Source organism: Elgaria multicarinata, chromosome 10 (genome assembly GCF_023053635.1).
Source record: "Elgaria multicarinata webbii isolate HBS135686 ecotype San Diego chromosome 10, rElgMul1.1.pri, whole genome shotgun sequence".
Lineage (NCBI taxonomy): Eukaryota > Metazoa > Chordata > Lepidosauria > Squamata > Anguidae > Elgaria > Elgaria multicarinata.
In genome coordinates, this window is record NC_086180.1 from 53760007 (window position 1) to 53787130 (window position 27124).

The 27124-nt window shown below is 45.3% G+C and overlaps 2 protein-coding genes across 2 annotated transcripts in view; both read right to left on the reverse strand.

Annotated features, from left to right (window-relative positions):
* ATP8A1 (ATPase phospholipid transporting 8A1) overlaps positions 1 to 27124 on the reverse strand; it is a 234655-nt gene that overhangs the window by 11365 nt on the left and 196166 nt on the right. The gene's annotated exons all lie outside the window — the stretch shown is intronic.
* BEND4 (BEN domain containing 4) lies at positions 238 to 26469 on the reverse strand. The gene is made up of 5 exons (XM_063136422.1): positions 25956 to 26469; positions 13230 to 13793; positions 11054 to 11145; positions 5164 to 5404; positions 238 to 455 (listed from the first exon to the last, which is right to left on the reverse strand). Exons 1-5 carry the CDS (start codon positions 26467 to 26469, stop codon positions 238 to 240), a joined length of 1629 nt encoding a protein of 542 aa, XP_062992492.1.

Here is a 27124-nt window from a genome sequence, read left to right on the forward strand (position 1 = left end):
CGTATTCAATCCCCCATCTAGAGTCTAAAGTGCTACTGTCCAGAAAAAGGTTTACCTCCTCACATTCTGTTTGTGAGGACTAGGTTTGAGACACTATGGACTTTCCTAGGAAGGCCTTGGATGAAACAGGGCTCTGAACATGCTTTGGATTCTTAAGTCACATTGAAACAGTACACGGAACACATAGTCTCTGCCATTGCCTTGTACACATTTGTGTGGATCTCCTCCCCACTGCCATCAGTCTCCAGATCCGTCGTGGACACCCCTACTGAAAAGGTCATCATGTGAACTGTGCTGGTCAATCCCCTCGTAATATGAGTTCCCGTTGTGGAGGAACGTCCCCACCGCACGCCCTTGCCGAGCGTGTCCCACAGCATCGCTGAACACCTTGTTTATCTGTTCTTCGGAAGGCATCCACCAATCCGGGTTGGAAGTGCAGTGCATCCTAATGAATTCTGTGGGGGGAAATGTGGAGTTAGCAAATGGGCCGCCCTGGCATAGGAAGTCATCAGCGCTCACTCGCTGGGCTACTCAGCGTGCCTGTGGCCTTTTCCAGTTTCGCATCCTTCCAGTTTCGCAACCCTGTTGAATCTCTTTCAGCCCGAGGGCCAAATTCCATTTCGGAGAAGCCCTTGGGGGCTGCATTTCAGTGGTGGGAGGGGCAAAAGGGGCAGTGACAACCCCCCACCACCCAGCAAATTTTAGCTTAAGGCTCTTCCAGCCAGAAATTAAGGAGAGGCATTTCAACCTTTTAGAATGGGGGAAAATGGCACAAAGGCTGGGAAACCACCAAATAATTGGTGGTTGGGCAAAAGCCTTTCGAAGTGGGCATGTCCAGAGGGCCAGATTTGGGGGAATTAGAGGGCCAGACTGGGCCCCAGGTGGGCTAGTTTTGGCCCCTGGGCCTGAGGTTTTGCATTCCTGTTGTAGGCAATGCCAAAGTAATCAGTTGAAAGCTTTAAGAACAGATTTGCTTCAACCTGTGCAATGAACAGCCACCTAGGAGGCTGACCTGCCTCCGGCTTTCATTAAGGTAATGCAGTATATTATGGAAACTAAGGTTATCCACGTAAGGATAGCTGTACAACATGGGTTTCGAAAGAATCCTGGCATCTTTGGTTAGCAATCGGGGTTGGAGGGAAAGGAACGATGGGATGCATGGGATGTTGAGGAACGACAGCCGGCATAGGGGCAGGAGAACATGGAAGAGCAAAGGAGGGTGGGAAATGTGTGCATTGGAGACAAACTGCTTGCTCACTGACCGGGACAGTGGTTATTCTATGATAAAACATAATAATCATAAAATTCTGTAGCAAAGAGCGGACATTTTAGTTTGCAAAATTAATATAGGTAGCTGAACCTGGCATAACCTCCCTTTTCTGTGGCCGTTTCTGCCTCATTTGTTCACTGATTCATATTTATTTATTTATTTATTTATTTATTTATTTATTTATTACATTTATATCCTGCCTTTTTTCCTCCAAGGAACCCAAGGCAGCGTACACAATCCTCCTCCTCTCTGTTTTTATCCTCACAACAACAACCCTGTGAGGTAGGTTGGGCTGAGAGTCTGTGACTGGCCCAAAGTCACCCAGTGGGCTTCATGGCTGAGTGGGGACTAGAACACAGGTCTCCCAGCTCACAGTCCAACACTTTAGCCACTACACCACACTGGCCCTTTTGTGCACTTTAATCTGGTTTTGCTACTGACGACAAGAGTGGCAGTAGCAAAGGTGCCGAAGGCTGCTCTGAAGCACTGAAAACAGCTTTTGAGAGGTCAGCTGGCACAGCCTACCTGCTTTCCAGCACACCTTTGCAATCACTGAGGCCTTTTTCTTTTCTTTCTTAAAGGAGAATCAAAGTTCTCCAGAAGCCAAGCTCTTCCACTAATGCCATGTTTTGTGCTTTTCTAGTGTAAGGATAATCTTGTCCCCTCACCAAAGGAACAGCCAAGGAGATCTCTGGTTGAAGAAGAAACCACTTCTTGAAGAACCCCCTTGAGTCTTTTCAGCTTCAGCGCCATGACGATGATGGTTACAAACTTAATTTTCTCTTAAGGGAAACCTGGGACTCCCCGATTTCTAAAGAAACTGCAGAACTTGACATCCGGGGGCGATTTCACAATCTTGACCCCATGTGCAGCCACTGTGTCACACCATTCTCCCATTCTCCCTGGCTGCCCCGTTTGCTTGGAATGCTCTTCCAGAGCAACTACGTACCACGAGTTCCATTGTAGATTTTAAAATGCGTTTGAAAACTCATTTGTTTTCAATAGCTTTTGGTATTTTAGCTTGATTTACTGTTCTTATTACTATGATTTTTCTCTTATTTCTGCTTTATGAACCCCTTCCTCCCCCTTCATATGTTTTAATGTGATTTTAGATTGTAAGGCAGGGTATCGCTGTTTTATTTGTATATTTTGTACAGCACCAAGCACATTGTTGGTGCTATATAAATAAATAAATAAATAAATAATAATAATAACCAACATGGCTCAGTCTGGCTGGTGTCAGAGGTCTTGTTTAAAAGCTTATGCCTGCCTTTGAGTGGCTGATGACACCATAGAAACCTCCACTTCTCCCCTACCTCTTAGAGCTTTACTAATTATATTATATATACGTAAGGAGCCCTCCAAGAACAAAACCTTCAAAGCCTAAAGGATTATCTTTCAATTTGGGTTTTGAGGCAACCTTTCAAATTTATTCAGAGACTTTATCCAGTCCATCAAACCTCTCATGCAGATATCAGCACGTGTTTTTCCACTGCCAGGCACATCTACCTACTGGAGAGCTCACCTTTCTATTCTACGTCTAATTGCAGGGAGGGGATGGTCCCAATCCAGCCTAAGGAAAAAGCTGCAATGTGAAGGGAAACACACTTCCTCACATGACTGGACAACAAGAAGGGAGGCACATTGAATGCTCATCACAATGTAGGTGCAGATTTTCATCTGATCTGCATATTCATTTCCCAATCAAGCAAGGGATGCCTTGAGCAAAAGCTGATTCTGCACACTTACTGCCCTTACTTGACTGGGGTAGGTAGGTAAGGTATGTGTGTGTATGTGTGTGTGTGTGAGAGAGAGAGAGAGAGAGACAGAGAGAGTAGCTGGAAGAGCAAAGCTAGATATTATGCATCTGCCTCAACAGAAATTACTATTTGAAATTAAAAGGCGTTTAATTGAACTTGAATTCAACTCTTAAACCCTTTAGTTCCAGATTAACTTCAGATGGTTTGCATCTAATGTGGAGACTGCAAGCTCTATTCTATACAAATGGGTTTCTGTCTTCATCTGTTTTTAAGCTCCAGGAAACATTTTAGGTTGCTGCAACATTTGGTGATAATTTTCAATACTTTTGACTGTAGCAGAACATATGATGCTGAGCTGGCACAGCTCATGCCTCCCCAAGCTGAATGCGGCCAGGTACTTGACCGCCACCTCCACCCCCCTCAGCCCCCATTTTTGAAGTCTCAAGTGGGAGATTTATCATGCTCAAGGTAGGCAGCATTTGGTTTGGTGGTTTGCACATGGTTTTAAGTTTTTAGAGGTACTACAAAAGGTTAACAACCTATACCCTGGGAGGCCCAGTTGTGGCTTAAATGCTCTGGTATGCTGGGTGCTTGCCAGAGTTGCAGGTTGCCGTTACAGTGCATGCACCTAAAACTGGATTGGGACCAATGTCTCTGTTATTTGGAAACATTCTTTGACAGCATCTCTGCAATCCTCCTTGCTCTAGGCATTATATATGTGAGGGAGGAGGATCTCATTTTTATCTTCTTGAAAATATTTGCTCTTTTACATACCTTTAGCATCTTACAACCTCTACAAAACATTCAGGCAAACCGAAACGGAAATAAACACATTGCAGGATTAGAAAGGAAACCCCTGGCATTTAGAAGATGCCTCCAAAAGACAAAAACAAAAAAAAGTATGTTGCAATTCAAGAAGGGACAAGTGTAGTTAATGCAGATGTGCGCCTGATGTTGTTCGTCTGCATCCCACATATCTTGCTGGATGCAGATCCAGCTGTGTTTGACTAGCTGTGTGCAACTATAGCTGGACTGGGCCCATACAATTCAATATGTTTTGCACATTACCAGTTCCAACAGATTACAAATAGCTTCCATATAAAAGAAGGGCTTCAGAAGCAGGGACCCTCTTATTTCCTTTAAATAAGGCATCTTATTTTAACGCCCGTATTTTCTTCAATTGGGTTGGACTGTGGGAAGGAACCACCTAATTTTTCTGCAATAGCTCCTATGTAATTTGTTTTAAATCAGTAGATCAATCAATTTCAGTCAATATTAAAATACAGGTACTTTTAAACTGATTAAAAATCAGTTGATGAAATAGGGCCAGTTTTCATCAACTAAGGCTTCAATCCTATACTCATTTACCTAGGAAAAAGTCCCATTGAAGTCAATGGGGCTTACTTCTGAGTAGATGTGCATAGGATTGCACTCTAAGAGTGTTGTTTCTACAGAGGCTCTTCTAATTGGCCTTTGCTGCTACGATGAACGAAAAAGAAAATGTTAAAAATGGGCCTCTCCATTTAATGAGTAAATGCTTGTATTTACTATATTTTAAATTATGAATGAAGTGCAAATTATGAAAGGCACCTATATTGAGATTTCATTAATAAACATACTTGTTTAAAATTCAATTAGTCCAATGATCATCAATTTTTCCATCTTCATGGACACTTTACACATCAGCTGTCCAATGAGCTTGGCTGACTACAGTTGATCCCGGGGATGTTCTAGGGTAGATGCTCATTTCATTGGGACCTCACTGTTGGCTAGCAACATCTGAGTGGACATCCTAGAACACACTTCCCAGACCTGTGGATTTACAGGGGAAGATGAGCCGTAGTGATGGGCAAGCCATGTTTTGGAGACGTTTTCCCACCATTACTAATTTTCTTCCTGAAGAAAATTATGGCTCCTGACAACACAGTTTTGTAAACCATTGGATAAATTAAAAGGCAGCTAATTGGATCAGCCACTCTTTCATCCAACTAAGCCCCAAGAGCCCTTATGTTTATAGGAAGCTCCCCCTTCCCTTCTAGGTTATAGGAAGTGAAATATTTTTGGTATTAAGCCAGAGCCAATGTGGTGAAATGAGATTGCATATGGTGGACACCGAGTGAAAAGATGCAGTACCTCTGAGACATGTTACTTTTACTGGATCCAGAGGACGTCTTTCAGGACCAGTGTCTCCTGACTGCACTGACCTTTTCCTTTTTCCAAGGCCGCACGAGTACTTAAGCTCATCGGTTGTGAAGACGAATCTAATGAGGTAACGAAGGAGCCGCCGCCCATCTTTCTTTGAGGAGTTTACAGCCTCGTCCCACTGTTTGCTAGTGATGTAGACGGGGTAGTTGTTCAGCAACTGCTTGCTCCCCTGAGGGAAAAAAGAAGAAGCAAAATGGTTCTCCAGTTTCTCAGAAGGCTAACGGGCAGGGAAGATGAAGTCAGATGGCAAGTCAAGTCAAGTCAAATAAAAATTAGGCAGCTGTGAGATGCTGACAATGAAAACAGTGCCGGGAACAAGGAATTGCTCATCCTGAGAACGTGCATTGGGGCAGGAGGGGGGAATAACATTTGCATTTTCTATAACAGGAACCAGTGAGGTATAATGAACACCTTGAGAGAGGAAGAAGCTATTTATAACGTACTTTCACAGGTAGGTTAAAAAGTGTCAAGATCCAATGATTGGGAAAGCTATTTAAATATAATCTTCTCTCTTAATCTATTAAAATGTGTAAAAATGTCTTTTGAAGAGTGTGATCAAACAGGCCTTTTCATGGCAGCTGACGGATAGCTACTTCAAAAGTTATTTTTTAATAAATCCATTTACATAATTAATGTATTACCTTTTGTTTAACATCCTTAGAACCTGACAGCAGTTATGTTGCGGGAGAAACTCTAAAGCAAGTAAACAAAGTTAAAACTCTAAGATGCAAAGCAGCGTTACTATTAATGAGCTCAACAGGAATGCAAACGATAGCTTTGAGCAAGCACTGCTGCAACTGCCAGAGACAAACTCTTCCCATGGATTCTCCTGGTCGGTATTACTTTAAAGCACCTGGTTCTAAATGAGAAATAAGGGAGCCATGATTCAGATGCTCACCCTGATGTTAAGGCTACACATGTGTGATTGCATGCCAAACTAACATGCTTAGAACTGACCGTGCCTCTTTAGCAAAAGCAGTTTCACCCGCACCCAGCCCAGATCAGGACTTTGGCACAAGAGGGGGTTACTCTTCTCCCCAGGGCCATTTTTCTGCCAACCTCCCCCCCCCCCCAGTGGAGGCTGGTGGCTCTGACTTCAGTGGGGCTGTGAATCCATTCTGGATGGCAGTCAGAATTCTAAAGGAGCTGTCCATGGGTGTGAACCCTATCCCCAAAATAGGTTCAGCACCTTGAACCACTTCTGGTTGGTTCTGATTGAAACACAGAATGAATTCACAGCTCCACCAAAATCAGAGCCACCAGCCTCCACTACCCCCCACCCCCACCCAATAGCAATTTGCCATAAATAGCATCTTCAGGGAAAAACAGCAGATTCAGTGGGGCATTTATGGTGAGAAAAGCATAATTGCGCAGATTAGTCCTCCTTTCCTGTGCTGCAGCCCAGATCAGGGGATCTACTGAGTGCTTTTTCTAAGGAAAGAGATATGGCCAGTTCCACTCACATGTTAACTGAAAACGTTTTGAATGTAATGTATAGTTTGCCCTGCAGTTAATTAAGTTCATCTCTTGTTTCCCTTTCCTCCCTTTCACTGGTAATGTTCTTAGATTATAAGCTTCTCTCCGGCAGGGTGGTGTGATTTAAGTTACTCTCTAAAGCCTCATATGCAGTGATGGTGCCTGATAAATAATAATACAGTCTTAAAAAATCAGGAATTGGTAAACATTCTGGGCCACAAGCCTTTTGTAAATTAGGTGGCATACAGCTGGACTCTCTAGCAGCGATGTGGGGTGAGGCATTCCAATAGTAATTAGACAATGGCGAAAACCCAGACTCTGCTGGACAGTGGTGTTTAAACTGTGGCCCAGAGAACCCCGGAGTTCTGTGGAAGCTTCACAGGGGTTCGTCAATGAAAGAGTCAGTAAAAAGACTTGCTCACCACTACCTGGTGGAGGCTGGTGGCTCCAGTGTCAGTGAGACGGTGAATCTGCTCCAGGTTTTAGTCAGAACTCCAAAGGAGTGATTCAAGGTGCTTCAGCATCCTGGATAGCTCCTCTAGAGTTCTGACTGAAACCCAGAACAGATTCTCCGCCCCACTGACATTGGAGTCACCATCCTCCACTGCCTGTACCAAATCCTCTCTTGCAAACCACAGCTGCAAGAATGCACCAAATAGATTCTTGGGTGCCAGAGGCAGCCCAGACATTTTGCTGCCTGAGGCAAAGAACAAGACAGCACCTCTTTCTGTTCCACATACAGCAGCTGGACCAGCAGCTGAATTGTTCTTCGACACTGGCAGTAGGACAGCATCCTCCACCACATCTGAAGGCAGCAGGTTAGCTTAGTGGGGGCAGGCCAGGCCACATGGCACACACCTCCAACACCTTACTGCCACCTCTCAGCATTTGCTGCCTGAGGCAACTGCCTCACTTTGCCTAATGGTAGGGCTGTTCCTGTTGGATGCACTCTCAGTTTACATGAAGCAACAGTGAGGTTTAATGGTCCTGGGCAATGCGTGTGCCCTCAAATATGAGCATCTGGCCCAGAATTCTCGGCAGCAAGGACAAGATCTATGCCAGATGCTCATGGGTTCTTCAACATAAAAGTCAAAATGGAGAGGTTTCCATGAAGATAGAGAATAGGAAAGCCACAAGTGTAGGATGTTTATACTAAACAAGTTCTGTTTATCATGTCTGGCCTTGAATTACAACAGATCCTGGCCTCTTTCTCAAGCTCAGCAAGGTAATTCCAGAAAAATCCCAATGCTTAAGGGGTGACACTTCACAATGAACTGTGTTCTTGTGGAGAAATTGGCCTCTCTCTAGGCTCTGGTGTGGCCTAATTGTTGGTGAGAGACAGTGAATACAAGAGTAGGGCTGAAATTAAGCTTCCTAAGTTTGAGTCTATAGTGTGTGTGTGTGTGTGTGTGTGTGTGTGCGTGTGTGTGTGTGTGTGCTGAAGGTGTAGTTTGAGGACTGAGGGGACTTGAATGGTCTTACTGCGTCTCTGGTGTTACCTGTACACTTTTTTCTACACTCCCATGCCTACCTGCTCAACCTATATATTTGTAAAGATTAAAATGATACATCTCTAGTGCTCTGTTCTCCTAAGGAAAACATCTGATCCTATGTATGTTTTCATTGAAGCAAGTTCTGCTGAGTTAAATGGGACTTACTCCCAGTTGCAGTTTTATATCACAAATGTCATAACCACTTGGAAAAGTGGGGGGTGGTGAGGGAAAGTACATTTAATTTCTTCTCAAAATTAGTAAGCATCAACTTACCCTCGAGGTCAGCACAAGATTTAGCTCATTTTGCCAATGGACATTTAAGTCTCTAAGTGTACAGTAAAACGTATCTCCAAATTGCTTTTGAGGGAGGGGTGTTAAAACTCATATTTCCTGAGAGACGATATTAAACCTGATCTAATTAACAAATGGCACTGCTCAAATATCCCGCCTCCAGTTAACACACCCTTCCCTCAGTTATTGTTGAACTTGTATGCAGTGATCGAATTGCTACTTGCTACGTTGTACTCTAGACAAACTGACACAGAGGTCTGTATGGAACATTTTGGGGGTAACAATAAACCTCTGCAAAAATATGCTGTATTTTGGCACAAACTCATGGAATATAGCAAATATTAGGAGAAGGAACATTTCAATCTCTGTCCTAGCAAGTATTGCTATCTGTAGCAGTAGACAAAGGCTTACAAAACAGAATTAAAAACCTTCTAATGGACATGAGCAGTGCCTGATGCAGAGAGATGTAAAAATCAGCAATGGTCAGATATGCCCCTCGTCTCCTGCTACACAGGACCTTATTATCTACACTACAAATTTATAAATCCATATTAGGGGAATGCCTTTATTAGGCCAACTCAAAGATCACCAAAAGTGCGCCAGCTTTCGCAGTCCCTAGATCTCTTCATCAGCCAAAAAAGTGTGTGTGTTGGGCGGGGGGGGGGGGGGGTGCCATGAGAAGCCAAGAAGTCCTTAAGTAGGGATATTTTTCTTACCCCCTCCTCTCTCCCCTCCACCTCACATTTTGTAACATTTTGCCTTGATGAAGAGATTTGCAGATCTCAAAAGTTTCCACAGTTTGGATGACTTTTTGGCCATCATAGCTACCTTTGCTTTTTGTGCAAATTTATAGTGGTTTTGTATGAACCTGTTCAGACAATACGCTAAACCACAATGATTAAGCATTTTGAGCTAAACATGATGGCTTAGTGTGTCATATGAACCATGACTTAGCGTGTCATGTGAACTATTCCTAACCATGGTGATGACATAACCATGGTTTTAACACGTTCACTAACCATTTGCTGCAAAAGTGTTAGCGGCCTAAACATGGCTTAGCAAGTTGTCTGAACAGGCCTTAACTGTGCGGACATCCTCTTAAGAATTGTGGGAACTGAAGTTTGGAGAGAGACGCTGAGTGTGTTTCCATTACAGATCCCTCAGTGCCCCCTTCTCACACACCTGCTCAATTACAACTGTCAGGGAAGAGAGAATCTCTGTCAAATTGGTTTAAGTTTGTAGTGTGAGTAGGCCTTCAGAAATGTGTCATTCTACCCTAAGGGCCACAGTTTGCTATACTGTAGCTATGGAAGAAATCGAGCTTGTGCTAATTACCAGCACATGCTAATGCTGACTAAACTGCAGGGGCAGGTCATAAATTGAATTCAGTACATGACAGAAGCACCTGACCAGCTTAGCCTAATTGGAAGCTACTGTTGATTACAGCTGACCCTGAAATGGCAACATGAATACCTGGATCAGGAGTGTCAGTTATACATGCAGTGAGGCTTAAGCCTTGGGTTTCTGTATCCTCGATATGTATAAGTAACATTCACCTAGTGCAGGGGTGAGCAACTTGTGACCCTCCAGATAATTTGGAAGGGCTACAGCTCCCACCATAATTCCTCACAACTAGCTATGCTGCCTAGGACTGATGGGAGTTGTAGGCCAAAACATTTGGAGGACCACAAGTTGTCCACAGCTGACCTAGTGCCTATGCCTGTGAACACCTCACAAGATTCATTCAGCCCCTAGCCCCCATTTTTGGTGCATGTTTTTTGCAGTGGGCAGAATGTTTGAGCAAAGCCTAATTGTGGGATCATTTGTCTGGCGGGAGAAAGGACACGTAAGTTCAACGCTTGCACCAGGACCAACTGGGTATATAACATATGCATTTGGGCGGAGAATGATGGGCTTCTATGTCTTGTAAATACAAAAACATTTTGCATCTGAAAAATAAGAGTTGTGTTACAAAACATTATACTTTTTAAACAAGTAGTAGATATAGACCTGGTCCGCACATCATGACTATTCATGGGTGCTTTAAACCATGAGTAGTTATGAATGAGCAGGAGCAAGTGAGCAGGCTCCTGCCTGCCTTCTCCCTTTGAGCCAAACAACCCAGGGTTAAAACCAGTGCTTTGTTCTTGGGTTACAACTGTGGATCATCTCTTCCCCAACAACACAGAATACCTGGTTCTGATGTCACAATCAACAACCCAGGGCATTGTATGGCTCAGCAGAAGCCGGCGGGCTCCAGCACACTCATTCCTGCTTGTTCATGACTACCCATGATTTAAACAACCCATGGATAGTCGTTACGTGATAAGCTTGGATTCAGATTTAGTCATCCTTAGAGCAGGCCCACTGAAATAAATGGGATTTACGTGAATCATGTCAACATTAAATCCCATTGATTTTAATCAGTTGACTCTAAGGATGATAAAATCTGGATCCAACCCATATTCATCCAGCACAGATTGACTTATTTCCCCTGTACAGATGTGTTCAATGAAGTATCCAGTCTAAAGGTGCTGCTTAACGTCATTGTATACTACCTCTGCCGGCTGCTCCACTGGCTGCGGAATCATTAGCTGGTTATGATGCTGAAGGACAGTCTTCAAGTAATCGAGAACAGTCTGGCAGGGCACTGGGGAAAAGACAACATACGTGGCTGTACATACGTTGCTTGTTATTCAAAGTGAATCATATAAGCGAGACAACCGTCATTCCGAAAAGGGGTGGGGATGGATCCCCAAAAGATAGCTGTATCTCTTCCTTTGTGGAGTTTGCTGCTTTGGAATGTGGGAAGAGGGCTTCAGCTGAGCAGCCTCAATGCTCTTCCAAGATTGTTGCAAGAATAAGGCCGCCATCCTATGTATGTTTAGACAGGGGGAAAGTCCTACAATTCCCAGCATCCAAACAGTTAGCCATGCTCCCCGGGGCATACTGGGAATTGTAGGACTTTCTCCCTGTCTAAACATGCATAGGATCGTGTCCTTAAGAAAGCTTCCCTTGGAAGATGGGTAGGACACAAATATAACAAAGACATAAACTACAATGCAGGCTTTTTCTTTCTTCTTTCTTCTAGCAAGCAGTAAAGACTTTTCTGTTTAAAGCTGCCTTCATAATGTGGGAATTCAATTAGTGAATTTGTAATTGCTTCCTGAGTTCAAAACAGTGTCACAAAGTGTTCTGTATGTTTACGAACATATATCAGTATCAGTATCATGGCTCTCCCCACCCCAACCCAAAAAGAATCCTGGAAATTGTCATTAGGGGAGGGGGCTGGGAAAGATCTATTGGTGTTCCCAAGCTCTCATCACTGAAGAAGAGTTCCCAGGAAATGGCTATTAAACCAGCGAACAGCACAATCCACTGAGTTCAATAGGATTTACTCTCAGGTAAGTGGGTACATGATTGCAGACTAGGTCTGTTGGGTAGATATGCTGTAAGAAGTGCCTGTTCATCAAACCATGAAGATGATGTGCTAAGCACTGTCTGTAATCAACTCTCCTCAAATGATGCTTTGGGCATCGTATATCTCTCTAGAACAGCCTCCCCCCACACCTGCCCCCTCAGATGTTCTGGAGCAACTTTAATAAAAATGTAAAAGCCAATTTAAACAAAATGTCAATAGAAAAATAGCCAATTAAAAACAATTGGGAAGCATATAAGCTAAGACTTAAAAACGCCATCATAGCTAGAGCATCAGTTTCCATAATCAGGGAAGCATTTGTAGATAAAAAAGACTTTGGCTGTTCATGGAAAGAGAAGAAGGAAGTTGCTCAAGGGAAGTGGCTGGGTACAGAGTTCCAAAGGGTGGGTGCCACAGCAGAACAGGCTCTGCCCTGTGTCCCAAACGGTTTCCCTTCTGAGAGGAGGGAATCCAGTGCAAGGCTTCCCCCGTGGTTGGAGTGGGGACGGGCTTCCTGTTTAAAAACAGCCTACTCCCACAGTTCTATTGAAAAGCAGTAAGTGAAAACAATATTAGCCCATCACTTTGTGAATAGAGGAGGAAACCTTGACTGGGTTCAGAAGGCAAAATAACCTACAATGGGTTATTTAAACCACAGTGACCAACAGATTACATGATAATCCATGGTGGGTTAAATAGCCCACTCTACAGACTGTGGGTTATCAGAGTGGGTTAATTCTGGCAAATAAGCCATTGTGGCTTTCAAAAATTCCTGCTAGATGACACACATTATTGTATGTTATTCTGTCATCTATCAGGAATTTTTGAAAGCCTCAATGGCTTATTTGCCAGAATTAACCCACTCTGATAACCCACAGTCTGTAGAGTGGGTTATTTAACTCACCATGGATTATCATGTCATCTGTTGGACACCGTGGGTTAATTTCCTTGCCTAGAGAGTCGAGCGGCAAAGTGGTCCATGCTGGCTGAAAATTATGGAAATTGTGGTCCAACATATTTGGAGAGCCTCAGGTTGGAGAAGGCTCGTGTAACCAATGTCTTGATGCCAAACACATTTCTTTGCAACATAGTCCTTGGTTCATTTAAGTTCACATAATTTTAGTTTGTAGCCTGAACAACAGATTCCTATCATTCCTCTGACCCCGGTACAATGTGTTGCACGACCATGATGGCCTTGAGCCTTAAACGCACTTGCATGGACAGAAGTCCCACTGATGTCAATGGGATGGAGCAACGTTAGTCGCTGGGCCTTACATCTCATCTATCAAAACTCTCGTCTGGTTTTGTCAGATTACCTGGAATGCTCTCCAGCTTCCTTCGGAGTTCTTCATTTTCTTGCTGCAACGAAATGACCTCCTGCTCCAGTTCTTGACACCGAGGACAGTAGCCTTCCTCTTCCTCCTCTTCCTCCTCTGGAAGGGTTGAAGATGACGGGTGACCATGGGATTCAGAGGTTGCTGGGGATGTCCACCCACCTAAAGTGTGCACTGGGGAGGTTGAGAGTGGATCCACATCTGCCAAATGGCCAAAATCGCTTGCGGAGGAAGCATTCTGACATGGAAAGCTTCCAGAAAGCAAATAGTTTTGAAGAGAATCAGTAAATACCCTTAGAAAAGCCGAAGTCTGCTGCTTCTTGTGCATGTACTGCAAGTCTAGGTCTAAGTTGTCGGATGTCTGACTATGGACCATTTTCCCAAGCTGGCACTGGTCTGGTCTGTCGTTAAAGCTCATGCCCTCCTGCTTCACGCAGGAAGCCAAGGTGTGAGAGCGATTGTTCTCCAGAAGTTTTCCACCACAGTTTAAAAGACTAAGAACCCGGCTGCACTGCTGGGCAAAGGCATCCAGAATCACACGGCTCTCTGAAACAGAACAAGAGAGAGCCACCCGCCAGTCACAAATGCTGGCTAAATAATGGGCAGGAGGAAGTAGATTTATGTATTCATTTCTTTATTTCTTATTAACATTTCTATCAAGCCTTATTTCCTATAGAGCCATCAAGGTGGCACACAGCCATTTTAAATAATCAAACCTTAAAACAGTAAACCATGAGGACATTAAAACATGGAAACATTAAAACAACTGCAGAATTTAGAAGGCTAGATTTTAACCGATACATCTTCATACCCTGTCTAAAAGCCATGAGAGTGAGAGCAAATGGTACTTCTTGAGGGAGCATATTCTACAGATTGGGAGTGACACAGGAGAAAGCCCTTTCACATGTGTGGGACAAACAGATTAGATCTCCTTTAGAGTTCTGAGTAGTTCTGACTGAAACCTGCAGTGGCTTCACTGCCCCACTGATATCAGAGCTACCACCTCCACTGCACCAAGCCGACCCTCACCCCACCCCAACACAGACCAGTGCAATGTTACACATGTGTGTGCATGTTAAAATCAAGTTTGGCCCACAGCTCCCAGGGACTGCAGAATATGTATCCAACAAAACACAAAGCCCAGCTGAGTCTTAATATCTCTAGACAGAGACAGGAAAAGGTTAGGATAATATATGGACTGAACATACAATTTATTTATTTATTTTTTAAAAAAGAAAGCTGCCAATCTGTAGACCATGATCCTGTATGGACCAACAGCTCTATTTATTGGAATTGTGACAGTGAAACCCCCTATATACTTTGCACTTAAAATGAGTGGGAAATGAGTTGAACTTCAGGTCCAAAGCAGCAGTAACACTAAAATGATGCATGACTCCGTACGTGTATATTCTCATATGGGGCCTGATGATTGTTAAGATTCCACCCCTTAAGTGAGGCTGCAGTTGCCCTGAGAGCCTCAGCTTTAGGGCCATTAATTGAATTAACTGAATTAATTACTTAATTAATACGGGATTTCACAAGGAGTAGTGTTCCGGCACGGCACTGTACCATAGAATGGCCTTAAAACTGTGTGCCTTCTCCACTGGAGACCTTGAGGAGACCAAAGCTAGGGATCAGCAAACAAGTGATTTTTGCAATCACCCAGATTCTTCGAACATCAATCTGAAGCTCCTCTCACACTTCATTCCCCACATTCATTTGTGTGGTTTCCACCATTTCAGTCAAATCAGAAAAGTGTGCATTTTGAAAGAGAAAAATGTGGGTTTTTTTTAATAAAACATTGCGAAGATGAGCACTTGCCTACATAGAACAAAGTGTCAAAATGTGCACTTTTAAAACTGCAGGGTTTTTTGTCTTTTTTAAACGCACATACTGTTTTTCAATTGCAAATGTGAATTTGGGAATTTGCGAGCATTTCTGGAGAACATGTTCTGCTTGCATTCATGTTTGGAGGTGTGCATGGGGCACGTTCACATCATTTGTGAACACAAATGAAATCCTCATACGTCATCCTAAGCAAGTCACCTGGGGTGGTTCATGGGTTGACTTGGGATTCTTCCCTCTGAAAGGTTTGAGCTACCAGACTCAGGCGATTTGCCATCCTCAAAATTGCTCTTGGGCCTGGGTGATTCTAGAACTGTAAGACCACCACCTGCAAGATCTAAGTGCAACTCTCACATTAGCTGCTCCTAGACTGGTACCCCAACTTCCTACAAGACCCTTCAAGGGAGCCTGGGGTGCATTTCCCAGTCTCTGCTCAACTAGCACATACTTGGGTTGTTGTGCATCAGGCCAGTAACACCCACCAGACAGGAGATGGGTTTAATCCCAAATGTGAAACACATTCCAGGGAAATGTAAGTTTCCATGGGACTCATAGCTCTAGAAAATGCACGTTCATGCACGCACATACACACTAAATGGGAGATTCTGCTAACATTCTGATTAGATGATAAAAGAATCATGAAAATTTAAATAGCAGTGTAAGCCTCAATATAAGGTTGGCTTCCCTCATTATTCACTCACTCCATTTCTCTTTTGAAAAATATCAAAGGAAGATATTGATTAGAACTTTGTAATTCAAATACACAGCAGTTTTTCATTCGTTTTAATCCTATAATCAGATTCTAGACCTGAAGCGGTATTTACTGTGTGCATTTTAATCATGATGACCCTAAGTTTTCAGAAGTTCTCCTTTTGTATAATTTTGTTGCCTCCCCCAGCCACAAAGGAAGCAAGATATGAATGGAGGCTTGAAGTGGTATTATATATACTGTGTTGAGTATTATGGTTTTCCCTAGAAGATAGGAATGATCCATTTTCTGACACCACAAATATAAATGTAAATAACTTATTACATTTTAAAATCAGGAAGAGAAGAATCAGTAGAAAATAACACCAATTGAATAAGGGAAGCTGTTGCTACATTGTTTCTTTTTTCTTTTTAAATTTATTTAGTATATTTCTTTACTGCCTTTCCAGACCATGTAAATGATGAGGGTGATATGGCTTACAGGATCAGATTGTTTGTAGATAAATTTGTCCCACAAAACAAGGCAGGACAGTTGAATAAACACCCCCACAAGCATACACACACACACACACCTCCAACTAATAGCTTAAGTGGTTGCAAACCTTCAAACACAAATGCATTTGTAGTCACACATTTTGCAGTGGAGGAGCCTAAGGGTACAATGAGAGGGTGTCATAAGTCGTTGCAAAATTAGCCAGGATCTGGAAACAGGTTTACTTCTTACTGAGCATCTGTATAGAAGACCTATACAGTTTTCCTTGTATTTTTATAAGTAAAAATACTAGAGGCCAACTTAAACAACAACTGAAACTTCACCTAGGCCTTGAATCTCTCGCTAGAAGCCTACTCTCGCGGGCCCTCTGGCTATGTCTCTAGGAATAAGTGTTCATAGTAAGAGTGTTGACTCATGTACTAGCTCATCTTCTCTGAAGTCTGTCCAATACTTTAAGCGCCAAACAAAATGGAAACCTGTGGCATGGAACGGAACACCCTTGTTCTACCAAAGGAATGGTTCCACCTTGTACAACGAAAGGATCAAAAGTGAGCTAAAACAGGTTTAGGTAGTTTTGGTGATGTTTTGCATGCTTAAGCCCTTCAGTTCTTACCCTCAACTGAATGCTGCATAAGTGCTCCTAATCTTCCAGTGTTATCAATAGTTGTGTGGGTGCAAAACTTCCCAAACAGAACCAGAATGGATGGAGTGTTTATTTATAAACCTGAATACATTGTTCTAGTTCAAAGGCGTTATTCTGCCAAGAACAACTATAAATGGGACCACAGAGTTCCTTGACGGATGACACAGGAGAGACCAAGAGAGGAGAAGGGCTCAGAAATGAACTTTTCACTTTACTGAAAAGGTACTTCGTAACACAGAGGCTGGTGCCAAATGTAAAGGAAAAGCACAAGGCACAGTCCCTCCTGGACTGTAGCACTTCAAACTGTAAGACACAAAACAAGAGACTCGCATGTGGAAGGTTAGCAGATCAGATAAACTCGGCTAAAACCTTCTCACCCAACTCACAAGCTTCTACATGTGGGGAAGTTGTATGGTTTGGGATTGTTTTTAAAAACAGGAGGCAATGCCCACTCATGTGAAGGTTTGTGGTGATATGAAGTGATACAATCCAATACAACATCTCACAAAAACAGTCCCTTACTCCAGTCATAACACAGACAGCTGAAGATGGCTTTCATGTGGAGTCAAAGCAGGCCAGCAAGACACACGTCCTCTTTATGCTCTTCAGGGTCGATGCGCAAGTCTCTCCCAGTCCCACAGACATATGAGGCCCATGCTCCAGATAAGGAGGGAGCGCACATCTTTTGCAGTGAGGCAGTCTGCCTCTTCTGCTCTCCATGTCGCCCCAGTAGCACAAAAGGATCACAATTCACTTGTGCTTCCTTGCAACATGTAAAGTTGCTTACAGACTTACTACCTGGCTGACATGCAATAGGAAAAGGTGCTGTTGCCGCTGAGACCAAGTCGCTTAGCCTTTCAACATACACAGTCATTTTATGAGGCAATAATAATGTGTTAATATCATCATACAATGTGCCTTACTGTGTGAAATTTGCTACCAAACTAGAGATGTAAAATTTCCAAAAATTTTGAAGCCATGGAGAAAAACCCCCTCCCCTCCACCCCCATTTTTTTGCTATGGCAAATTACCATTGTGAAGGTGTCCAATCCAGATCAGAACTGTGGCAGGAGGAGGGGACTTTAACCCTTTCCCTCACTGTGGTCCCAAGCAACACCCCCATCCCCCCTGCACACCTGTCAGCGGAGGCTGATGGCTCCAACGTCAGTGGGCAGTGAATCTGCTCTGGGTTTCAGTCAGAACTGCTTCGCACCTTAGATAGCTTCTTTAGAATTCAGACTGGTTCTGACTGAAACCTGGAGTGGGTTCACCTTCCCACTGACTTCAGAGCCACCAGCCTCCACAGGGACCTGGTATTCTGATTGGGACTATGTGAGATATGCAAGAGTGGATGATCTCTTTCCTCTCTGGGCCTGCTCCTGCTCCTTCTGGTTCCATGGATTAGTTAAGGAAAAATCAACTGCACAAGGGCAAACGACCTGACAAGTATCACATCTGGTTTGGCCCTTGTACTGCCCCAAGGAATGTTGCTCACACAGTGAACACCAGGACGTATCTCCAGTATTCGAGGCAGTAAGCCTGTGTACACCAGTTACTGGTGGACATGGGTGGGAGGGGGCTGTTGCACCATGTCCTGCTTGTTCATCCCTGGTCGATGGCTGGTTGGCTACTGTGTGAACAGAGTGCTGGACTAGATGGGCCCTTGGTCTGATCCAGCATCAGGGCACTTCTTATGTTCTTAATTCAAATTTCACCTCAGCCATAAATTCACAAGGTTATTTAGCAAAGCACTCATTCTCAACTTCCATGCAGTATGGTGACAAAATTATGGATCCACAGGGGTATAGACTCTCAGGCTTGGGGGCCAAATTTGGCCCTCCTGTAAGTTGCCCAGATGGCCACCCCCCCTTTTCCCCAGCCTCAAGCACCAGGCTTTTGGTGGCTTCCTGGCTTTTGTTCAGTTTTCTCCCATTCTAAATGGTTGGAAGGCCTCTCAGAGGGCTGAGTTCCTGGCAGTAAAGAGCTCCGAGGGAAAATGGGATAGCATTTCTGCCCTGCCTCTTTTACCTTCAGCCACTGGAATGGGGCCGCTGAGAGCTTCCTCCTGATAAAATGCCAAGGATGATGATTACAGCACAAGGTTTCATGCTTTAAAATAGTCATCTTCATGTAGCAATACTGAAAAAGGTCACCTGATATGCCCATTACAGCTGTGACTTCTCAGAGGATACTCTCACAGACGATGGAGGAAGGGAACGAGAGCACACCTTCTCTCCTACCTGTTCCATTTCAGTCACACACACCCTCAATGGCTGCTTGTGTGTATATAATGCTCATTTGATTTAAACATTTTAAAATCCAATGCTGTCCCAAGTCACAAGCAGAAGTCAGTATCAGATTTTTGCTTCTGGCCAGTGCTCATTGCAAAAATGGAGGGGAAAAAGTGAGACAAACATTACAGCAGCCTCCTCCAACCTGGTGTTGGACTACAAGTCCCATAGTCCCCATCATGCTGCCTGAGGATTAAGTGAGTTGTAGTCCGAGACATCTGCAGGGCACCATGTGGGGGAAGGCTGCCTCTCAGCAAACAACATACAAATTAAAACCTAGTATCACCAAGAAAACTTACAGTGTAAGGAGAATAACCAAATAATAAATGAGGTGGCCTCTGTATCATTAGATAAGATGGGCCCTAAACACTGAATCACATTTTTGTGCATCAACTCTGCCTATTTTTGAATGGGGTCATGTGCGCACATAAAATCTAACATGCATTAACTCTAGCTCAGGGAAAGGCAACCTGGTGTCTTCCAGATGTTATGGGGTACAATTCCCATAATCCCTAATTGTTGGCCGTTCTGGCTGGGGCTGTATGGGAGTTATAATCCAAAACATTTGGAAGGGCACCAGATCGCCTCCCCCTGCTCTAAATGGTGCAATCAATCTTCACTCCAAAGATGTCCAAGAATCAACCATGGATGTCAAGCACATAGACCCTATTAAAACATAACACCAACATGTGGCATTGGGAGATGGGGCAGGAGCATCCAGCAAGGCAAGCTTATTCTCTCCCCCACGATGTGTAAGGTGGGGGGGGGTATTTTCACAATTGAGCACTAGTCCTTAACCTCAGGCGGACCTTGTATGTCACAAGCTCTACCTTCAGCATGCATCTCTGCTCATTTCCAAAACCAAGGTCTTCCTATTCCTTGGGCCCGAATAACAACTTCTACTCCTCCCTACGGGCCAATTTTCTGGTGCAAGTAACAGCTTTATGTGATTAGGTTACTACCTGCCTGAACTGACTAAAATATTTGCACTGCTAGTGAGCCTCGTTTTGCATTCACCTTGCTCTTTGTTCTCCTTTCATGTGAAGAACAACCCCATGATGCGAAAACATTTGTGTCCTCACCTACACACGCGTGCAAAAACTGTTTCGGTAAGCAACAACAATGTCAACATGGGGCTAGAGTGCTGCTATTTTGCTGCTTCTGTCCAAAACACCTCTGCATACCTCTTACCAACATGTACCTTCCATTCTCTAAGACCAATCAAGAAATAACACTCTGCATCCAATCATATTTACCAGACAGTGAAATGCCTTCTGAAGGGCATCCTGCTTCTGTCTTTGCAGCACTGGTATTTTGGTAATAAAACAAGATCATCACCTCTCCCTTCCACCCAAACGAACTGAATTCGCTGGAGGACATCAAAGTAAAATGCAGATAATTACAAGTTTGGAAGAGCTGTTTATGTAACTGATATGGGATTACATAGAAGAGTGGCAGTGAACGTGGATATCCGAGAACATTCAGGGTGGGGAGAGGGAGAGAAGAATCAAAATGTGAATAATTTACATTATGATGTCTTGTTGCATTACGTAAATAAAACAAATATTTTTATAGAATCGCAGCCTCCGATGAAAGCGCCGGGTCAATATGTAAATGATCTGCAAATATATAAGGCAGTCTTCTGCTATGTGGTGACTTCCAGATATTTTTGACTACAACTCCCATCAGCCCTAATCAGGGATGATGGGAGTTGAAGTGCAAGACATCTGGAGGGTATCATGTTGGGGAAAGCTGATATAGGATACGGAAATGTGCCTGGAACTTAAACTTGTTTGGACAGTGTACACGGAGACACTTTATATGGACTTTGCACCTGTTAAACTGATGAGGACTAATAATTTTATGCCCCTTCATACTAGGATTCTGTTGAGAGGGAATAGCTATTAACCCAGTTTGTGGGGTACATATGTCATGAGAAAGCAATTAGGGAAAGAACCAAGAGGACAATAAAAAGAAGAATGGTTAACAAAGGGCCTTGGAGCATGGTCACTACATGTGAAGGAAAACGTAAGTCCTGGGGGGGATCTACACTACTGCTTTTAAAGCGCTTTAAAGCGCTTTGAAAACGTTTTGAAACCTGTATATGCAGTGTGTCCTTGGCCCCAACAGTTGACAAAACTGTTACAAAGCGCTTTAAAGCAGTAGTGTAGATCCCCCCCTAGACTTTCATGCAGCCTCTTACCATATGCAGAATACTTTTGAGTGATCGATCGCATACTGCCCTCTGTACACTCACATGACATATGTCACACATGATGTTCTAGATGGGAAAGGCATACATGAGCCCAAGAAACAAATTCTCTTCACATGCCCCTATTAGCAGAACAGGAGGGACACTTCCCCATGGAGTTATTCCACACCACTAAGCAACCTGTGTGTGAACAACACAGCCTTCTGGGCAGACAAGTCACATGGGTCTTTCCAACCCAACTGTTGCCCTCCTCCCCAGCCTGATGGGGATCAGGTGGTAAGGAACCCTCCGCACGACCAGCCCTCAACAACAGGGTGGCTTCCTTCATGCAAACTCCCCCAGGGCATGCAATCACACTGGAGGAAAGACACTCTGAGGTTGTGTGCAAATGGAGCGGCACTCCAATGGCGCATTTAGCCCCCATGCCAATGGGGGCATCTGAGATATCTAATGAATATCACTAGAAAAGACATTTAAAAGAACACATCACATTTGCTTAAAAAGGGAGGGGGAGCCATCAAAACTACCCAAACCACCTTCCGTTCTGCCCCCATTGTCCCCAATAAATAAATAAATAAATGAGGAAAGGACGTGTCAAAATGAACAGATGAGTAGAGATGCCCAATGCTCTCAAAACCAGATGGTTGCCTCCCAGTATTCAGCCTGATCAGTCAAACCCTGACTATTTTCTTGGACCCACAGTCTATAAAACAGAGATGCTGTTATTTGTGATGGGCAAACAAAAGCAATCATGCCTGCCAAGCCCTGTACTATAACAGGCAGCCTTTCAGCTCTGCTAGACAGAAAGTAATTAGAATGCTTTTAATGTCCAAAAGAATGATGCTGATAGGCTGCCACAGATGTGTAGATTTATGAATATTTATACGGTGGTTTATAGCTGACACTTTTATCAGTTGAAGAAGATAAAATATCTGCCCGACTCAAAAGCCTGACAGTCAGGTTAATAAAATCTCATTAAAGAGAATGACCTATGCAATTATATAGGATTTATTGTAATTCATTTTTGATTGTAGTCTGCTTAAAGATGCAATTTCCCATTTCCTGGTGCCAAATTTAGGCTGCATATCAAGAACTACGTGAGCTCCAACACCAAGCTATCAGTAGTGGGGGTGGGGGGGGGGGGAGAGAAAGATACATTTAACATCTTCGTAGGTTATACCTTCAGAGAGAGAAATATTTTGATCTTGTCTTCAGCTCAATTAACCTCTCTAAGGCTCAAGAAATTTATTTTTATTTTAAATGAAAACCCATGTGCCCATCCAGACTTGGGGATTATTTTTAGTCTGATTTCTGCTAATAATCCGTATCTAGGGTCTGTCCATTTCAAGTCAATGGAGATGGTCATTTTGGCTCTGCCTTTTCTCACCTCATCGGAGAAGCAGCGCATCGCTCTCTTCTGAAAGATCAGGCTGCAGACGAGAATTACAGAAGCAAAAATCTTGGTTGCGAGGCGGCTTTGAGAAAATGTTGCTAATCAATTCTGATTCATTTTTTACAAAAAGGTTTACAGAGAGCATGGAAGACTTTGCCATGTTTTCCATCCACCTCCCATGGACAGGAGTTTCACAATATGAGGTTAACAGTCCCCCTGCTTTGGGTCAGAAGTCATACATGCCTGATGGAGACCAAAAAGTAATTAAACAAGCCTAACATATGATGCTGCCTTATAAGGAGGCAGACCACAGGTCCTGCTATAACCCAACATGGTCTCCTCTACTACTCCAGCTGGTAGCCTGTCTCCAAGGCCTTTCTTAGCCCTGTCACTCAAGAACCTTTTAAATAGAGATGCCATAGATTAGACCTGACTCCCCCGCATGCAAAATACATAACCTACCATGACTAAGCTGTGGAGCCCCTGACCTATAAGCAACAAAAAGTTGTTATCATTCTGTTGTGTGAAATATCTGCGCATGTAAGTTGGTGAAAACACAGGGCTCTGTGTGCAACCATGCTGTAGGTAATGTCTCTTTCTGGGAGTATAAACTCCTAATTTCATTTGCAGGGGAGCAACAACGAGTCCAAACCAGGAACAAATTAAAGTGCCCAGGAATCTCAGGCTTAAAAGTGGATCCACAAGTGGTAGAGAGAACTGCAACATAGAGAGAAATACAACATAAGTCTTACTTAGAATAGATCCATTGAAACAACTGAGACTTAGGTCATGACTAACCTAAGTACCAGTCATTTTAATGGGACTACTGTAAGGAGGACTTACATTGGATTTTACCCAATGGAATGTATCAGAAGTCCTCCAGACAATACAAACTCTGTATTCTTCAACTTTTTCCTATGAGGTCCTCTGTGGCAGTGCTGCTCAAACTGGGGTGGGGTGAAGGAACTTGAAGTTGTGAGAGGGCCCAAAACTCTCCAGGGGGACAGGCAAGCAATCCTGTAGCACACAGAGCTACTTTTCTCCCAACAGAGGCCCAGTGTTTGCAGCCACCTCCCAAGCGACTGTGCTCAGAGGAATAGGTAACACACGGGAACTTTGGGTTGCAGCAGCAGCTTCTCCTGTTTCCACTTCCATGCCTCACTGGGGTTTTTAAGAGGGAATCTAAGGTGCCCCGTTCTAGCCCTCTCCTGATGCCAAGTGTGTCAAACCACAAGTCCTTACACGCTGTCTTGTGAGGTTTTGGTGTGCTCACCTGCCAAACAGATGGCTCTTGGTTTTGGGGGGGGGGTGCTTGGAGATAAAGTTTAGAGGGAAAGGGCCCCCCTGAAAATGTCTCTGGGCTATTTTCCAAGCCCCTCACCAGGGCCAAGAGCAAACCCCATGCAGCGGAGTCCTGGTCAGCAACTACGTTTTGTGAGAGGGGCCGCTCTGAGGATGGTGGCAGGCCAGGGCACCACTCTTAATCTTTACATTGGACCAACATGAAGTCCTGCTGTGACAGTCAATATTCCCTCCGCACCTCCAGTTGCTGATCCCCCAAATAGGTAATATTTTTCACATTTAGGATCTGAAGTACCCACACAGTTGACAATGCACTACTAGCACAGTGCGCTCCTCAGAGTGCATTCCTACACTGCTCCAATTGCTTCACTTCTAAATTAAGAGACGCTTGGATCACGTCTGTCTGGAAATTAACATTCTCCAGCCTGTAAAACCTTTCCTGTGAATCCTTGGTGGGTGGGTGCGGAATAGCTATGGCTTTTTGACAGCAAGGGTAAGGTACTCTGTGTATGGCCAGAAACTGTATTTCTTACTATGCACAACCCCAAGCTGAAATTCCAACACTGCAAACTAGTTCTGAGACTGAGCAGCTAACTTACTGAAGGGGTCAGCAATGGGAGGTGAGAAGCGCCATACCCCCAACCTTTTGAGAACTTTTTTTTTTTAGTTGATGGCATATCAGAAAGGTTTCATGTGGGATTCTCATGTTTACCTGCACCCAGATATCCTTAACCTTTTGTGCAGCCCCTGCTGCAGTTACATCAGTCAGATATTATCTCACCTAAAAGGCCATTTCCAAGGAACGCCCAACATGGTTCAGCACCTTGGATAGCTCCTTTAGAATTCTGGCTGAAACCCAAAATGGATTCACAATTGCACCGAAATTGGAGCAACCAGCCCCAACTGCATGTAAGGGTGGCTATATTTCCTCATCAGCAGTGCCTAGACATTTTGCTTCCTTGCGGCAAGGGGCAAGATGACACCATTCCATGTGCAGGGACAGGACACCACCCCTGGACAGTTGACTGGCAGTTGAATCTCTCTTTAACACTGGGACAGGGCAGCATCCTCCACTGAACCTGAGAGCATCAGGCTAGTTTAGGGGCCCCAGAGCAGGCTGGGTGGCACATACTGTCCTGTCCTGTCCTCTCACACTTTGCCACAGGTCTCTGCCCCTGCCCCCAGTGGCTGGGTAATGGCTAATCTCCCTCCTCACAAGACCTGGCCAAGTCCAGTCGCTCAGAGTATGAGCAACCAGGTTCAAATCTCTTCTCAGCCATGAACTAACCAGTTCTCTCAGCCTAGCATCCCGCCCCCACCCCATCCTCAAACTACAACATGACTCAGTGGAGTCTGGTGGCTCCAATTTCAATGGGGCTGTAAATCCACCCTAGGCTTCAGTCAGACTAACCAGAACTCGAAAGCAGCTATGCAAGGTGCTGGATCTATTTTATGGCTAGGGTTCAGCACCTTGGATAGTACCTTTAGAGGGCTGGCTGGTTCTGACTAAAACCCAGAATGGAATCACAGCCCCACCGAAATCGGAGCCACCAGCCTCTGCTGATACATCTAGCACGAAACCGTTTAAAGCATTGTCAAAATAATGCATGCGAGGCACTCCGAACACTCAAAGCACACTCTGCAGTATTAACACTGGCACTGCTCTCCGCACATGCTCAGAGACACTGTTACTTTACATCTGGCGGGAACGGAAGAGTGGCATACAAAATGCATTCGGGGTGGGGAAGAAGGGACACAGCTGACGGCTGCCTGACATCCACACACCCGCCTGGCCAGGCAGCCCTCGGCAAAAGTTGATACCTGCGCTCAGCTCCAGGCTGCTGCTGCCGCCGCCGCTGCTTCCCTCGCTGCTGCTGCTGCTGCTTGCTGCCCCCTGGTGGCTGTGGCCGTACCTGGCCGAGAAGGAGGAGGAGGAGGAGGAGGAAGAAGCGGCGGCAGGAACCGCCTGATGTCCCAGCTGCGGAGCCGGAGTCCGGGGAGGGTGGCCCTGCGAGGAGGCTCTGCCGCCGCCGCCGCCGCCCCCGGCGGGGTAGGAGCCGTGAGCTTGGTAAGGGAACTGCTGGTGCTCGCCGGCCGACGACGACGAGGCGGCGGCGGGCAGCGGCTGGAAGTGGTGCTGGTGGTGCCCGACGGCCGCCCGGACCTGCGGGATCTCCACCATGGTGGGTCTCTCGTAGCGCTTGCTCAGCGCCGGTCTCCGGCTGCTGGGGAAGGTCTTGAGGACGCTGTAGGGGCTGCGCTGCTGCTTGTAGATCTTGGCCACGGTGGGGCCCTCCTCGGCCGCCGGCTGCATCTCCTCCTCCGGCATCAGCATCACGCTCGCCCGCGCCCCGCCGGTGCGCGCTCGGCTCTCCGGAGCTGCGTCTGCCGCCGCCGCCTGGGCTCGATGGTGGCGCGGCGCTCCTGAGCCCCGCCGCGCGGCGCTGGGGGAGATGCGGGCGGCGCGGGGGGGGGGAGTTGTCGGCGCGTGATTGACAGGCTGCCTCGCCAATGCCTGGAGGGAGAAGGGAGGTAAAGAGCGAGCGAGGGAGCCCCCAGTCGCCACCCCAGCCGCTAATGGGAACGGCCCGCGGTGGGGAGGCGGGATCGCCCGGAGGAGGGCGACGCGGATTGCGCCAGAGGCGCTGCCGAGTGCGCCGCCCCGGCAGGTGCCTGGGGCGGGAGGCGGCGGGGCTGCCCGAGAGGGCGGGCGGGGATCGGGGGCTTTACAAAAGTCTCTGGGGCTGAGCGGACTGGCTCCTTGCTGCCGTCTGTGCGTTTACTTCAGAGTAAAACACACGGTCTTCGCTGTGCATCTGCCCAGGATCGTGCCCGTTCTTGTAATGGGGCCGCCTGAACCTCGTGAACGCGTCGGGGGAGGGGGTGCAGCAGCAGCCCGGCGGCCTGATCCTGGGCACTTTTACTCGGAAGGAAACCAGCGGGGCTTCCTGCTCCTTCTCCTCCCAACTTTGTTAAGCCTGCGTAGAAGT

What these genes read in the sequence shown, in the direction of transcription:
- BEND4 (XM_063136422.1), bottom strand. Translation starts at nt 26,469, where the DNA reads ATGCTGATGCCGGAGGAGGAGATGCAGCCGGCGGCCGAGGAGGGCCCC. An exon ending in CAGCCTGGAGCTGAGCGCAG is followed by an intron (nt 13,794 to 25,955) that starts GTATCAACTTTT and finishes GTTCTGTTTCAG; the next exon opens with AGAGCCGTGTGATTCTGGAT. An exon ending in CAGTGGAGCAGCCGGCAGAG is followed by an intron (nt 5,405 to 11,053) that starts GTAGTATACAAT and finishes TTTTTCCCTCAG; the next exon opens with GGGAGCAAGCAGTTGCTGAA.